This window comes from Mustela putorius, unplaced genomic scaffold (assembly GCF_011764305.1).
Source record: "Mustela putorius furo isolate JIRA1106 unplaced genomic scaffold, ASM1176430v1.1 tig00003834_pilon_pilon_pilon, whole genome shotgun sequence".
NCBI classification, from domain to species: domain Eukaryota; kingdom Metazoa; phylum Chordata; class Mammalia; order Carnivora; family Mustelidae; genus Mustela; species Mustela putorius.
The window spans coordinates 99,335,648-99,351,225 of NW_025421987.1; the positions used below are offsets into that span (position 1 = coordinate 99,335,648).

General features: G+C 49.8%; 1 protein-coding gene across 2 annotated transcripts in view; it reads left to right on the forward strand.

The window, feature by feature from the left end:
• The window catches only part of ADCY5 (adenylate cyclase 5), a 148,061-nt gene that overhangs the window by 111,545 nt on the left and 20,938 nt on the right, over nt 1–15,578 (forward strand). For both annotated transcript variants that reach the window (XM_045088819.1, XM_004745509.3), the window contains 4 exons: nt 1,244–1,266; nt 2,118–2,262; nt 3,307–3,404; nt 6,323–6,410. In XM_045088819.1, coding sequence (XP_044944754.1) covers nt 1,244–1,266; nt 2,118–2,262; nt 3,307–3,404; nt 6,323–6,410 — 354 coding nt within the window. The remainder of the gene's footprint in view (nt 1–1,243; nt 1,267–2,117; nt 2,263–3,306; nt 3,405–6,322; nt 6,411–15,578) is intronic.

A 15,578-nucleotide genomic window follows, 5' to 3' on the forward strand; every position in this document is an offset into this window, starting at 1 on the left:
CCCAGTGGAGCACTCACGTGAGTCCCCCCACCCCCGCCAACTCCTCCTGCCGAGGCTGGGTGGTGTCATGGGCCAGGTCTTGTGGCCTGGGCCTGATGATGGTAGGAGGGCAAGAAGGCCTGGCTGGTCCAGGGAGGACCACTGCCAGGCAGCCTGGGAGGAGCTCAGAGTCCGAGGTCAGACACTTGGATTTGCCATTAGAGGCTGCCAAGGCCCTCGGAAGCCCTCCCCTCGGGGACAGAATGGAGACACCGGGGCAGTGTGGGCCCCAATCTCTTTTAGCATCTGGCAGCTCTGGTTCATGGAGAGCAACATAAATCCTGATTTTTGCATTTTCAAAACATGTCTGCGGTGTTTTAGGATTTGGGTTCACCTGGCACTTGCTGACCCCCGTGTTTGCCCAGCAATAAGCTCCATACTGGGCCGCTAGAAACCACTTCTGTCCTTGTCCTGGCAACCTGAGCCTTATCTGAAACGGCCCTGGGGCTGTTTGCCGATGCCTCCGCCTCCTAGATTCTATGCCCTTCCCATTTCAGGGAACCCACCCTCCATTCTGCCAAACCTGGTCACACCCTGAGACACATTTTCATGGATGGCGTAGATTAACTGTAAATAGGGCTTTGAGGTTGGCAACCAGTAAGGGACTGTCACACTCAACCCTGCCCAGGGTATGTGAGCAGTAGTCACTCCCGTGGCAGGCAGGTTTCTCACCCCCCGGGTGCCCACCCAGTTCTGGCCTTGGAAGAACACACTGGTTCTCAGATACCGTGAAGGCTGCTGCAGGTCACTGGCGTTTAACTCTCTTAAGCTCACAGAGGGGGGAACTTTGTGTGTTCAGTGGGGGTGAGGGGTGTGCACACATGTGGGAACTGATCACGCAGTGATTTCTCTTGTTCCAAGCTTATTTCAAGGCAGGATTGAGAGGGACCTACCCTGCCTGGGTCCAGGAAGAAGGGGAGATTGGGGAATTGGGTGTGGGGATAGGATTTGCTTAGACACCAGGGTTTTGCTAGTGGATGACATGAAATTGCAGTGCCGGCCTCCTGCAGTGTCTAGCACAGCTCCCGTCCCATAGGAAGACCCTGGCTGTATTCGCTGAAGGAAAGAAGAAAAATCTCCTGAGTGACAGGCCTCCCTCAGGGCAGGCTCCTTGGTGAGCTAGACTGCCTTCCCACAGTCCCTTCTGGAAGCGTCCTCTCTGTTCTCATACACCTTTCCTTCCCTCTCTATCCCTCTCTTTTAGGGCTTCGAAGACCCCAAGGACAAGTGAGTAATATGCCTTTCTTTATTCCTGCTCTCTTGGCCTGAGGGATAGCCCCAAGTTTGCCTTATAGTTCATTTGCCCTGTGCTGTGTGGGCAGAGGCGCCCTCATGGTCTTGGCTGAGAGTGACTGGAGCCCCTGCTGCTGACAGAGGGGCCGCTGGGCAGACAGGCTGGGCACGAGGGCCGCCCGTGTGTCCTCACCCCACAGACGTGTGCACACACAACTACAGACATGCATACTCTGTTCATGGCTGTGCACACACACACACACACACACACACACACAGGAACCGCAGCTCTCAGGAAAATGCAGACCCAGCACATTGGTCACTGGCCCTGGTCACATCCTAATGCCCTGAGGGAATGTCTTCTATCTCTTCTACTTCCCCGCTCTGGGGCGCTAGCTACCCTACCCCACTGACGACTGGGTGTCACCTTGAGGAATAAGGCTTTTTGTGCAGCAGCCTGATCATGAAACCCGCTTCCCAGAGGGTGTCCGGGATGATGGTGCAGCTGGGCAGTGAAGAGCAGAGACTGTCACCTGTGGGGAAAAGCAGTTAGACCTTCTATGATAAGTCATATTATTATTACACTACAATAATGTATCAGTAGTTCAGAAAAGCCTATTGTCAGCGAGGCCCTTCAGCCAGAGGGTCAGACATGGGCAGTTTTCTGTGCACGTGTGCAGTTAAGAGGGGGGACTTGGCCTTCAGGCCATCCTGGTCTCAGTCCCAGAGTCCCCGCCCCTTATTAGGACTTTTCTGATGGGCCTGGGTCCAGGGCGCCGGGTGGGCCCTCTAGCGGCGCCCCCTGGTGGTCAGCCTGTCCTGCATCTGCTCCTCTTGCTCCCCAGGAATGCCCAAGAAAGTGCAAACCCTGAGGATGAAGTGGACGAGTTTCTGGGCCGCGCCATTGACGCCAGGAGCATCGACAGGCTGCGGTCTGAGCATGTCCGCAAGTTCCTCTTGACCTTCAGGGAGCCTGACTTAGAGAAGAAGGTAGGGCACCCTGGGTGGGAAGGAGGCCCTGGGCAGGACCAGGACTAGGGGGAGGAGGACAGGGCGACAGTTCCCTGTTGTCCCCACCACCATAGAAAGTGCCCTTTCTTGTCAGTGTCGCCTGTTCCAATGCCACAGTGCTCAGGAGATGGAGATTTCGGGGAGACATTTCGTGGTCAGCAGGGCTAAGTCGTAACTTCCTCATGCCTCCGTTTTCTGACCTTCTTCAGAGGGCATAGTGAGGGTTAAACAAGTCTATATGTGTAAAACACACAAAATCGTATCTGCCACGGATGTTCAGTGATGTTAGTTGGTATTTATTTTATTTTTATTGCTGTTACCATTATGAACATCATCACCAGAGGACCTCCCTTCTGCCTTTGGCACACTGACAAAAAGTCGGAAGGAACAGTCAAGATCTCTCTGTCCCATCTCCTTAAGTTGTGACTGAGGTGTTGGGCAACTTGCTGTAGGCAACCAGTGAAGTCGTGACAGAGCCAGACCCAACCTTGGCCCTGTGAGGCCGACCTGTGAGCACATGCTGCTGGCCCTGGGGAAAGGGACCCGAGCCGCGAGCGCCATCTCTGGTGCCGTTGTGCCAGCACAGCCTCAGTGGGTGCAGCTGGCTGCTGTCGCAGGAGGAATTGGCCCCTGGGAGATGAGCTCTGTGATTTGCAGCAGGCCTCCTGTTGGCTTCTCTGCGAAGTGGCAGCTACACAGGTCCTGTTCCTGGGGCTCTTGCGAGGGTGTGCCGAGGACACCACAGACGGGCGCGTGTCCTAGCCGGTAGCTGGTGCTCCGTGATTGGAGCCAGGATCATTATGAAGGACTCTCATGGTGACCCGACCCGCAGAAAGTGTCCGGTTTGACACAGTCCAGCTGCTGTCCCCACAGGCATTGCGTTAAACGTTGCTTCGGACGAGTTTCTTCAGCACAAGGGCTAGGGCAGTTTTCTCCCAGGTGTTGGGAGTGGGCTGCCCACGTGTCTGGGCTGGGCGGGGCTGGAGCAGACCGGGTCCCCCTCACCCTGCACCCTCCTCTCAGTACTCCAAGCAGGTGGATGACCGATTCGGTGCCTACGTGGCCTGTGCCTCGCTTGTCTTCCTCTTCATCTGCTTTGTCCAAATCACCATCGTGCCCCAGTGAGTACTGTCCCTGGCTGCAGGGCTCTGAGGGTGGAAACAAGGGTCATGGAGGAGAGCAGGGAGGGGGTCAGGGGGTCGGGGGGTGGGCTTGTTCAGACAAGGAGAGCCTTCCGCTTGTGTCTTTGGAGGGACTGGGAAGCCGGGAGTCTGACTCCCCGGTGACAGGGTGGGAAGCCCTCCGGGCCTGCCTTGCTGCATGAGAGACTCCTTTTTGACACTTTATCCTTTATCATCTCGCCCCGTTGTCACCCACACCACGGTTGCCCTTAAATCACCCAAAGTATTCGCCAGGTTTGCTTCTATGTGACCTTTGGTTTTTGCAAAAACGTTAACACATCTTCAAAAGATAAAGGTTTTCTGCTCCTCTGGGTATTTCAAAGAATGGATTTCTGGTTCTGATGGCTTTTCTCACAGATAAGCCAGAACACTTCCAAGGACTGGCTGTGTCCCTGAGGGAGACCTGTGGCCCCTGAGGGGACCACCCTGTTGTGGGCAGTGGGCTCTCGGAAATGCAGTCACAGAGTCACATGGAGACAAGGAAGAGAATTGCTTGTGTTATCTCTGCATGTGTGTGTGTACACTGGTATGTGCATGTATGCACGTAGCTACATGTTTGTGACATTTTATTATGCAACATTGCAAACATACAGAAAAGCAAGGTAATTAATATCCTCAGCACCTACCCCCTGGATATAATTATTGATGATGTTTTGCCATTGTTTCATCTGGTTTTTTTCTGATTATTTAAATTTTAGATGAAAGGACATTTTCCCCCTAAAAGCCCTTACCATACACCTATTTTCAGGGCATTTTCCTTCTTCACCACAATGCCCCCCACACCAAACAAAATTAACCCCAGTTCTGCAATCATGTAACACCAAGTTCATGTTCACATATCCAAAGTCATCTCCAAACAGCTCCTGCCCTGAGTTCCTCATAGCTGGGATCTACTCGAGATCCACTGGTTGTGTTTAGTTATGTCTCCTAAGTCCAGCCAAATCTAGGAGAGTCCCCTCACCCCAGCACCTTCTACTTTTCATTTTGAAATAACTGTAGACTTACAGAAGGGCTATAGAGACAGAGTCTCCAGACATCCTTCATCTAGTTTTCCCTAACACGGACACTTCCGTGACAGCAGCCCAGGGTCAATGGCGAGAGATGAACCCGGAATGACGCTATTATCTGACTGACTATAATCTAATTCCGTTGCTGTTGCCCCTAGTGGCCTTTTTGTGTCCCAGCAGCTGGGTAGGATCCCACACTGCGTTTAGCTCTTCGTTCTCCACAGTCGCATCTAATCTGTGACGCTTCCTCAGCCTTTGCTTATTTTTTTGTGACCTTGGAGCTTCTAATGGGAGATGGTTGATTAATTTGTAGACTGTCTCCATGTGGGTTTGTCTGATGTGTTTTCACAATTCGGTTGAGGTTATGCAGTTTGGGTGAGGATCCCACAGAAGCGCTATGTCCTCCTTAGTGCATGTTATCAGGAGGTACACAAGGCCTCCATACGTCTTTTATTTGTGATGAGACACTGTTGCAGGGATAGCCCTTACATGTGTGTCTGCTGGGACTCTGTCCGGACCCCACAGACACCAGCACCCAGCTCCACTCTGGTGGGTGCCGCTCATGCCCATTGCCGCCCACGCTGAGCTGCTGCAGAGCTGGTGTGACTGTGGGTCCTTATTGACACAGGACCCCATTTTTTTCTATATGGAAATGGAGCTACAGGTATAAAGAAGCGACCCAGTCTTTCTGTCCCATTGCTGCTCCCGATAGTCCAGTTAGCCCAGGTCCCTGTAACCCTGCCTCTGTGCCACTCGCTCTTTTGTTCCTGCAGTGTGGCTCATGGGCTGGGTTTCCCTTGGTCCCTGCTCTGCCTGCCGTGGCTTCCTTCCCTGCCGGCTACAGCTCCGAGCTGCCAAGGCGTTGATGGAAGTTTTGCTCCAGCAGTCCTCTCTCTACAGAAGCATTAAAAGCTACTTTAAAGATCTTTCTTTCCCTCTGAAGAGCGTTCTCTACCCTCATTCTATTTGTTTAAGGCATCTAAGTGCTGGCTTCTGGGGGAGCCTGGAACAAAGATGCCCTTTGAATGCCTCTCTAGAGGTATTCGCCTGCCTTGTCAAGCCCTCCGTTTGCCTTTAACCTGCTAATAGTGCCTGGCACCTCCAGGCCACTCTTGCTCCCCGCAAGGGAAAAGGGATTTCTGTGGCCTCCTGATATGACGGGGTGTACCTTAGCCAGCCCCTGCCCCAGGAGGGCCAGATGGAAAGGCACTGGCAGCTCTCCTGTCTGAGGATTCTGGCCCATGGTGAACAGTAAGGTCACCTGTGATCCGCCTCTGCACGGATGGGGTAGGAGGGTCCTTGCATTTCCATGTTGAACCGGCAAGCTGAGTAGGACTTGTCATGGGGCCTGGCAGGATACAGGGTTTAGGCACTCTGTCCCCCAAAAGGAACCATCACTGCTGTTTCTCAGAGTGTCTGCTTAGGCTGCTGACAAATGTGTGTTAAAAAGTGACGGTCGTCTATCCCATTTTCAGCCTTCATGGTTACTTACCTAGCCCTCAGTAACTGCCTGGGGGGAATAACCAGGTGACTTTTAAAATGGGTCCTTCCCAGCCCAATGAAGTGAGTCTCTGGATGGCTAAGATTTAGGCAAAATATGGAGCAGGTGACACTCGCTTCTCCATTCAGCCCCCTTCGGGCTTCTGTGCCATGCAGGGAGATGACAAGAACGGGAGCCAGGTGATCGTGGAGGGGGTCCTGAGTCAGTGCACAGGGCTGTGTAAGCCCCTTTCTCAGTGAGTCAGGGGCCGGAAGAGACTGGGCAGTGGGTTCAGGGAGATGGAGCCATCTCTCCCGCCTTCCAGAGGCTTTCAGAGCCCCCAGAATTCCCCACCTCCTCTCTTCTTCCAGCTCCGTGTTCATGTTGAGTTTCTACCTGACCTGTTTCCTGCTGCTGACGTTGGTGGTATTTGTGTCCGTGATCTACTCCTGCGTGAAGGTGAGTCTGGCTGGCACTTGAGCCCTCTGTCGCCTTCTCCCCTCCCTTCCCGGCCCGCTGATAGGAGCTCCTCCCAGGAGCCCAGGAGTTGCATTTGGCGTCGGGGTACATGATGCTGGGGCACCCCTCTGGCTTGGCATCGGCAGTGACCTAGACCACAGGGAGTGCGTTATTCGTGGTGACCGTGGTGGTAGTTATTCTCATTTGCCTTTGTCAACCTTGGCGATAAGAAGGTCGTGCCACTGTCCCTCCTGTCCGTCTGCTTGGTGTCAGGACAAAGGCGTCTAGCACAAAGCAGTGGTCAGTAAATATTTGCTGGAAGAGTGAGTATGGAAGAGACCTCTCGCAACACCCTCTTCAGTGCCCCCCATGTGCCTGGAATTGGCCTTGGAGGGGACCATAGGGATGATGGCTTTTGAGCCAGTCATCACAGAGAGTGGCCCAGAGTGGTTCAGTGTTTCTGACAGAGCCACACAGTCAAGAACGTGGGCATGAGACCCTGTTCTGTTTTTCTCCCATATTTCCTCTTTCTCTTAGGCATGCTGTGACCCCCCTCACCCCCGTCCCAAGGCTATATCCTTCCTTCGGACCTGGCCACAAGCTATTCTGGTCTGTGGTGGAAGCCATTCATGTTCCCCTTTGCCCTGTCCACCAAGCCTTTCCCTCATTTCCTTCCCTAGTGATTGAAGACTTCCCTCACAGGGGCGCCTGGGTGGCTCAGTGGGTTAAGCCGCTGCCTTCAGCTCAGGTCATGATCTCGGGGTCCTGGGATTGAGCCCCGCATTAGGCTCTCTGCTCAGCGGTGAGCCTGCTTCCCCCTCTCTCTGCCTGCCTCTCTGCCTACTTGTGATCTCTCTCTCTCTCTCTCTCTGTGTGTCAAATAAAGAAATAAAATCTTAAAAAAAAAAAAAAAAAAAAAAAAAGACTTCCCTCACAGGCCAGCCTAGTCCCAGAAAGCGCTCTGTCCCTAGGCAGGTACAAGCCCTTCCAGCTTCTGTGGAAATCATTTCTCTGCTCCTCTTTGATGCTCACTTGGAGCCAAGCCCCAGGAAAAGTGGGGGGCCGTCTCCGCCATCATTCTCTACCTACACCGCCGTGGCCACCGAGTTCTTCTTCTGGAGGGATTAGACCTTGATTGCCTCCAAATTCCCCTTTCTCTCTCCACCCTCCAGGCAGGGTATTTCATTATAATTATAATTGTTTAATTATCTAATGGTCAAGGTCTTGATGGACCAATGATCAGAACTGGAAGGCCCCCCGGGAATCATCTGAAGCAGTGTAGGATTTAATCCTGATTTCCAGCCTTTCACCCGCTCCTTCCTCAAGGCTCTCTGTTCAGTCACACCTTGCCTTTTGGTCTTGCTGTTCTCATGCCTCCCTCCCCCACACCCCCACCCCCCACCCGCTTTGTCCCAGGAGCCAGTTCCACTTTCTCCATCTCGGGGCTGTAGAAGCATGTGGTACATTCGCAACTGCCAAAAGGTAGAAACGACGCAACTATCCATGGACAGGTGAATAAACAAAAATGGCATTTCTGTGAGGGAATGTTATCTACCCACGGAAGGTTGTGAAGCTCTGACACACCCTACAACATGGACGCACCTTGAAAACATGCTGAGTGGAAGAGGCCAGACCTGAAAGGACATAGACTATAGGATTCCACTTATGGAATCTCTGGAATAGGCAAACTCACAGAGACAGGAAATAGACTAGATGGTCCTGGGGTTGAAGGAGCAGGGATGGGGAGCTACGGCTTCATGCATGCAGACTTTCTGTATGGAGTGATGGAAGGGTCTGGAACTAGAGCATTCCCGGAATGGAACTGTGACAGTTGCTCGACTGTGTGCAGAGAGTTAATGCCACTAAATCGTATGCTTAAAAATGGTGAAAATGCTAACCTGATGAAATATATGTTTTACCACAGTAAGTCACCACAACCGGACAAAAACAAAAACAGTACACCACAGCTAAAAAGGGCCTTTTAAACATTCTGTTTTGAATGTCCAGAAGAATCTATTTTCTTTTTAAGTTATAATCTGAGGCAAAGTCCTTGTCTGTTTGAGGTACCTAATTAGCTTATTCCATTCAGAATCAAAGCTGTATGTGGTCTCTGATTTTAAAACTAGAACCTAGATTTCCCTCTTTCCTGTTAGCTGCTTTGGTAAGCCTGAGCTACCCTGATTTCACTTGGTTTGGGTTTCCTGACCCACACGTATATCTGGGCATAGGGGAGGAGACGGGGAGGAAGGCTCATCTCCCACTTGCCCTGGCCATTTTGAGTTCATACTTTGGTCCGGTGAATTCTTTTTGCTACTCTTCACGATTATTTATGAAAATCATTCCTGCCTCCTTGTGTCTCATTGAATCTATTTTGTAATCGGTGTCACATTCAATAAGTTTATTCTCAGTTCCTTTGTCCAGCCCACTGATTTTTCTGACAGCTCTGAGGAGGCCAGGGTCCCCTCAGGGGAGGCTGAGGAAGGAAGTGCCTTCCTCCCGGCCCCACTTCATCCCTCGCCCCTCCACACACAGCCCCTCCTCAACCCGGGGAGGCTGCTGCTTCCATCCTACAGTATAGATCCTCTAAACAATTTATTTAGGAAAGAAGTGCTCCCTGACTTATCAAGTCTTGCCCCCACTGATTTGGGCCAAGAGTCAAGTAGACTTGAACACCCGCCTTCAGGTCCTGCTGGGTCCTTTCCCCTCCACCCTCGCCCCGCCCCCTCTCTGATGCATCATCTCAGCATTTCTCCACTTTCTGGGAAGCAGACCCCAACCTGAGAAGTTGTTTGCAGTATGAATTCCTCTCCCATTTCGTTATCCTTTCCTCCTTCGTGCTGTGGACGAACTGTTGGCACACTAAGATGTGAAGGGTAATTCTCCTTTGGCCTCTGTGTCCCCATGGTGTGTGGCCCGTGGTGGAGCCCCGACTGAGAGTTGATTTTATCCCACATTCTCAGGTATGGCCCCGACACTGACTAGACTGGAAATTTCCATGTCCTTCTGTTTTCCCTTTGAAAACATTTGCCCTTTGCTAGACCCCAGACATCTCTCATCTTCGTTCCACAGTTTTTCAGGAGTCACGGGTGGTGGCTTCGTGATGAGATACGACAGTTCCTAAATTACCCGCGGCCTGGGCTCAGCAGATCTATACCGGGCGGCTCTGTCAGCCACGGTGGCTTTCTCTGTTCCCTTTGTTCTCCCATGTCCCTAGCACAGCAGGGGCTTACTTGCTCAAATGTCCCTAGTTTACCCTTTTTGATGAGAGAACTCTGAAGAAAGTGTGGGCTGAGTTAGTTGAAACCAGCCCACTTTGTTGTCTTAGCTGTGTGTCGGGGAGCGCTGCCTGGGACCTTCCTGGGTGAAGGGGTCTGACGTTCACCACCCAGGGCTCTGATGGCCTTTTCGTCCTGAGCTTGTTTGATCTCCTGACAAGCGAGGCCCAGATCACACTCACACCTAGATGTGGGGCTAACCTGGGGCCTTGGTCTCCTGGTCTTGTTGCCCCATTAGCTGCCTGCCCTTCAGGACCCTGCTGTCTCCGGGCTGCTTTGCCCTAAGGTTCCTCCCTCAAGCACTTCTTTTCTTCTGGGGTCAGTCTGGACATCCGACATGTCACTCCTCCCTTCCCTCGGCATCCATGCTGATCTGGGCACCAGAGCTGCTCATCCTAGAAAAAGCCATGCTAAATCCCTCCTTGTCATCACACGGGGCCCGCAGGCTAGGAATCTCAAATTGGAAATGGCTGGAATAGTGAAGCATCCCAGACACCCACCTGAGGTTGGAATCCCATTATGACAAGCATGCAAGGATGGGTTAGCCTCTTCTTGGTTACCTCCAGGGATGGTGAGCTCACTCATGTCTCCTGAGTATAGCCTTTTCCTTCTTTGGGCACCACTAACTGTTCCATTAACCTCCCTGTGGCTTCTGCCCCATCATCCAGTGAAGCAGCCCAGGCCTATGTTGGTTTTGTTTTTGTTTTCATTTTGTTTTTAAGATGTTATTTATTTATTTTGAGAGAGAGCATGAGCAGAGAGAGAGGACTTGATCCCAGAACCCTGGGATTATGACCTGAGCCAAAAGGCACATGCTTAACTGACCGAGCCACCCAGGCACCCCTAGACCTACTTCTGAGAGTGCCAGCATTTTTGCCACCACCGCTCAGATAGGTAGAAAGGGGTGGCTCCCTCCTTTCCCCACATTCTGGCCTGGACTCCCTGTCTTCACTGTGGCTCTTTAGCACTTCCTTAATAGAAAGGCCAGACTCCTCTCCTGCATTTTGGGGCTGGGAGTAGATAGGCACAGAAGGAAGACTCAGTGCCATAGTTCTTGCAGTGTGTGTGTGTGTGTGTGTGTACACATGGGTACATACATGTGTGTATTTAAATCTCCTCCTCTTCCAGGCTGCTGGCTCTCTTTTAGCTTGCCCCCCATGGACTTCTGGGGCCCAGCTGTCTGAGCTCCTGGGAACTGTGAGCAGAGCTGCATCTAGGCTCTGTGCAGTCTCCAGAAACCTCTTCTCCCTCCCTGCAGCCTGACTGTCCTCACCAGGTCCCTCGCTGTGCCGGCTCTCCTTTCAACCCCTGCAGCCTGACCGCTGTCCCCGGTTTCTGAAATAGGGTCTGACTACTCAGCAGTACTATTACCTCTTAGGTATCTTCTATCCTGGGAGGACTGGAGAATGCCCCCACTTGCCTCCCACCAGCATGCTCAGGGTCCCACTCTGTTAAGGGGAGGTTGTCATTGTGAGACTTGTGTTCCTTTGGGGTTAGAGAACTCTTCACTTCAGGAGGCATGTCTCAGGTTCCTCCCACAGCTTCTGAGTCCGGCAGTATAGGGTCTGGATCCCAGCTCTGCCCCTTTGAGCTGTGTTTCCTAAGCCTCTAAGGTGGCTTTTATTACATCTGTCCTGCAGATGAGGACGAGGAGGCTCTGAGGTGAGGCAGTCTTCCCGAAGCCTTGAGGCTAGGAAGTGGTAGAGCTGGGGTTTAAACCCCAGTGGTTCGTGACTCCCGAGCCCATAGTCCTTCTTAAAGATACTGTTAATGTGTCTGTTTAATCCCTGGGAGAGCAGTGGTATGGAGCTTGGTCAGCTTCTGCCTGCCTTGGTTGGCCTCTGAAGTTTCCATATATTTTAAATAAAATTTTGTGAAGTAGAAGCTACTGCTTTTTAAAATTGGTTTCTTGTCAGAAAGACAGTTTTCTTAAGATTTTTTCCATCAGATTTTTAAAAAAAGATTTCATTTATTAGAGAGACAGCACAGGTGGGGCCGGGGCCAGAGAGTGAGGGACAAGCACACTCCCTGCTGAGCACAGAGGACGACACACCTGAGACCCTGAGATCATGACCTGAGCCAAAGGCAGATGCTTAACTGACTGAGCCACCCAGGCATCCCCTCTCCCATCAGATTTCATCATTTTTTCCACTATACTACCCTGACCCCACATCACAGACAGGGAACCAGGGCCCCAGGCTTGCCATTGATTTGCCTGGAGGCTTTATGAAAGGCCAGGATCAAAACTGCCCTTCACCCAGTGATGATTTATTAATTATGTCCCCACTCCTGTTTTTTATGTTGAATTGATTTGAACTAATCAGACAAGGAAAGTACTAGTTTGGAATTTTTAAAAAATCAATCCTTTTTCTGAGCTGTAATTGCGAGTGAGCAGGCATTGAACAATTGGTTTGCATGGGCACAATTATCCTGCTGTAAAGAAATGGTCTCCAGGGTCTTTGTGCAGCCGTGGTGCATCCCTGTGAGAAGACGTGCCCTGGGTGAAGACTTTCACCATCCACACTGGGATTAGTAAAGACAGGATTTAGGGCAAACATACGGATGAATTCTCTGATCACAGGAGATGAGATACTCTATAAACCATTACCAGAGCAGGATGTCGAATCTTCTGGAGATTTCAAGACACCAATTCCTGGGTTCCTGCCTGAGGTATTAAAGTTAAGAGCAGTTCTTTTTAAAGGGTGACAAGAAGGGTGCCTGGGTTGCTCGGTCAGTTAAGTACCTGCCTTTGGCTCCAGACATGACCTAGGGTGCTGAGATCGAGCTCCATGTCAGGCTCCCTGCTCAGCAAAGAGCCTGCTTCTCCCTCTGCTTGCCACTCTCCCTGCTTGTGCTGTCTTTCTCTGACAAATAAATAAAATCTTTAAAAATAAATAAATTTTTTCGGGCGCCTGGGTGGCTCAGTGGGTTAAGCCGCTGCCTTCGGCTCAGGTCATGATCTCAGGGTCCTGGGATTGAGTCCCGCATCGGGCTCTCTGCTCAGCAGGGGGCCTGCTTCCCTTCCTCTCTCTGTGATCTCTTCCCTTCCTCTCTCCTACTGTGATCTCTCTCTGTCAAATAAATAAATAAAATCTTTAAAAAAAAATAAAATAAATAAAAATAAATAAATTTTTAAAAAAGGGTGATGAGAATTTGGCTTGTAACAACTCAATGCATGAAGTTAAAAGCGAACTACTGCATGACCCAGCAATTGTACTGCTAGGTATTTATCCAAAAAATATGAACGTAGTGATTCAAAGGGGAACCTGTATCCCAGTGTTTATCACAGCAATGTCCACAAGAACCAAGCTATGGAAAGAGCCCAGATGCCCATCGACTAATGAATGGATAAGGAAGATGTGGTATATACATACAATGGAATATTACTTGGCCATCAAAAAGAATGAAATCTTGCCATTTGCAATGGTGTAGGTGAAACTAGAGGTTATTATGCTAAGTGAAATATGTCAGAGAAAAGACAAATACCATATTTCACTGATTTGTGGCATTTAAACAAAAGAGATGAACATAGGGGAAGGGAAGGAAGAACAAGATGAAAATAGAGAGGGAGGCAAAGCATAAGAGATGCTGAACTCTAGGAAACAAATTGAAGGTTGCTGGAGGGGAGGGGGGTGGGGGGAAAGGGATAATTGGGTGATGGGTATTAAGGAGGGCACTTGATGGAAGGACACCAGATGTTACATGAAGCTGATGAATCACTAAATTCTACCTCTGAAACTAATAAAAATTAATTTTAATATATATATATAAACACCCCCCAGCTCCCCCCCACCCATCAACCGTTCATTAGATGTTAGAACTACATTCTGGATTCAATGTAAAAAATAGCCTGAAGTTCTTCTCTTGACCCCTAGGTGGCTCCTGTGGGCTCCTGGTCCCACCATCCCCAGGAAGCCCATGCGCCTAGCCTGTCCCTCCAGCCACCTTCGGCTAGCATCTACTTGTACCCTTCGATTGATGGGTAGGATGATCAGAACTGAAACAATTTAAGTAACATGGGTTAAGAGGAGTACGATGGAATGGCAACATTTGAAGCAGACACAAACGGGGAACCATCTGTCGTACTTCAGGCTAGTGCCAGGACACTTTCCCCAAATGTGAAACAACAAAAAAAATTCCTTTACTAGGAAACAAGGACTTTCATTCCTATTGGCAACAGAGCTCTTTTAAAAAAAAATGCAAATATTAACTAAATTTTCTGTTGAATTTCGCAGCTTACAAAGCACTTTAAAATGGATCATTTCATTGAGTCTTATAGCCCTCTTGGGAGAGAGATATCTCTCAGGTATCGATAAGAGAACTTGTGCTCAGAGCCCTTGATGCCTTCCCCAGGGTCCGACAGCTAGTCAGAGCTTGTGCAGGGTTTTTAAGAAGTGCTTTACTGAGCTACAATTCACATACAGAAGATTCACCTTGATAAAGGCAGATGAAGTTGTAATTGTTTTTAGTACATTCATGTAGCGATGCAAGGGAACCCCAGACATCTTAGCGGTCCCTCTTCCTTCCCTGCTTCGCACAGCCCCTGGCAGCCTCAAACTCTTTCTGTATGCATTTGCCTGAAATCATACAATATGGCGCCTTTTGTTTCTTTCCCTTAGCATAATACTTTCAGGGTTCACCCATGTTGTACCATGTGACAGCATTTCACTCTGTTTTACGGCCAAATGATGTCACATTGTGTGGCTGTGTCCCACTTTGTTCATCCCTGAGGGGATGGACCTTGGAGTGGTTTCCACTTTCAGGCTATGATGAATAGTACTGCTATGAACTTTTGTATCCAAGCTCTTACGGGCCCTTAGGTTTTCAGTTCTCTTGGGTAAATACCTAGGCGTAGAGTTGTTGGGTCATCTGGTAACTGTGCTTATCATTTTGAGACACTGCCCACCTGTTTTCCAAAGCGGCTGCCCTGTTTTGCATTCCACCCAGCTTTTCTACATCCTCACCAACACTGGCACCAACACCTGACTCTTGTGTATAGCCTTCTAGGGAGTGTGAAGTGGTATCTCCTCTTTTGGATTGCATTTCCCTGATGATTAATGACAAACATCCTTTGTGTGCTTCTTGGCCATTTATATAGATTTTTTTGAGAATCAGCTATTCAAATCATTGTTCCATTTTTAATTGGGTTATTTGTCTTATTGTCAAGTCATAAGAGCTCTTTGTATACAGTAAACCTTATCTAGGGTTTCACTTTCTGTGGTTTTAGTTCCTGGGGTCAGCTATGGTCTGGAAGCAGTAGACCTGTGGTCAGAAGGCCAGTGGGAACCTAACTCTATGTCACAGTGCTGATGTCATTCCCCTCACCACATCCCATCATGCGGCACTTTACCTCACATTACCAGCAGAAGAAGGGTGAATCCGGCAAAATATTTTGAGAGAGAGAGACCACAGTCACATAACTTTTATCACACTACATTGTTATAATTGTCCCATTTTATCAGTAGTTACTGTTATTAAGCTCTTACTGTGCCTAATTTATAAATTAATCTTTATCCTAAGTGTGTATGTAGAGGAAAAAGCATAGTATATATAATTTTAGGACTGTCTGCAATTTCAGGCATCTAGTGGGGAGGTCTTGGAATAAGATGGATAAGAGGAGACCCTTGTATTCTGGTTACAAGACCCTCATTAGATATATGGTTTGCAACAATTCTCTCCCATTTTCTGGGTTTCACTTTCTTTTTAAAACGCACATAATACAGAATTTTCCATGGTAACCTTTTCCAAATGTACAGTTGAGCAGCGTGAAATGCATTCACATCGCTGTGCAAAGGTCAGCACCAGCCATCTCCAGAACTTCAACTTCCCAGACCAAAACTTTAAACGCATTAAACCGTACCTCCCCATTCTGCCCTCACCCCTGGCAGCCACC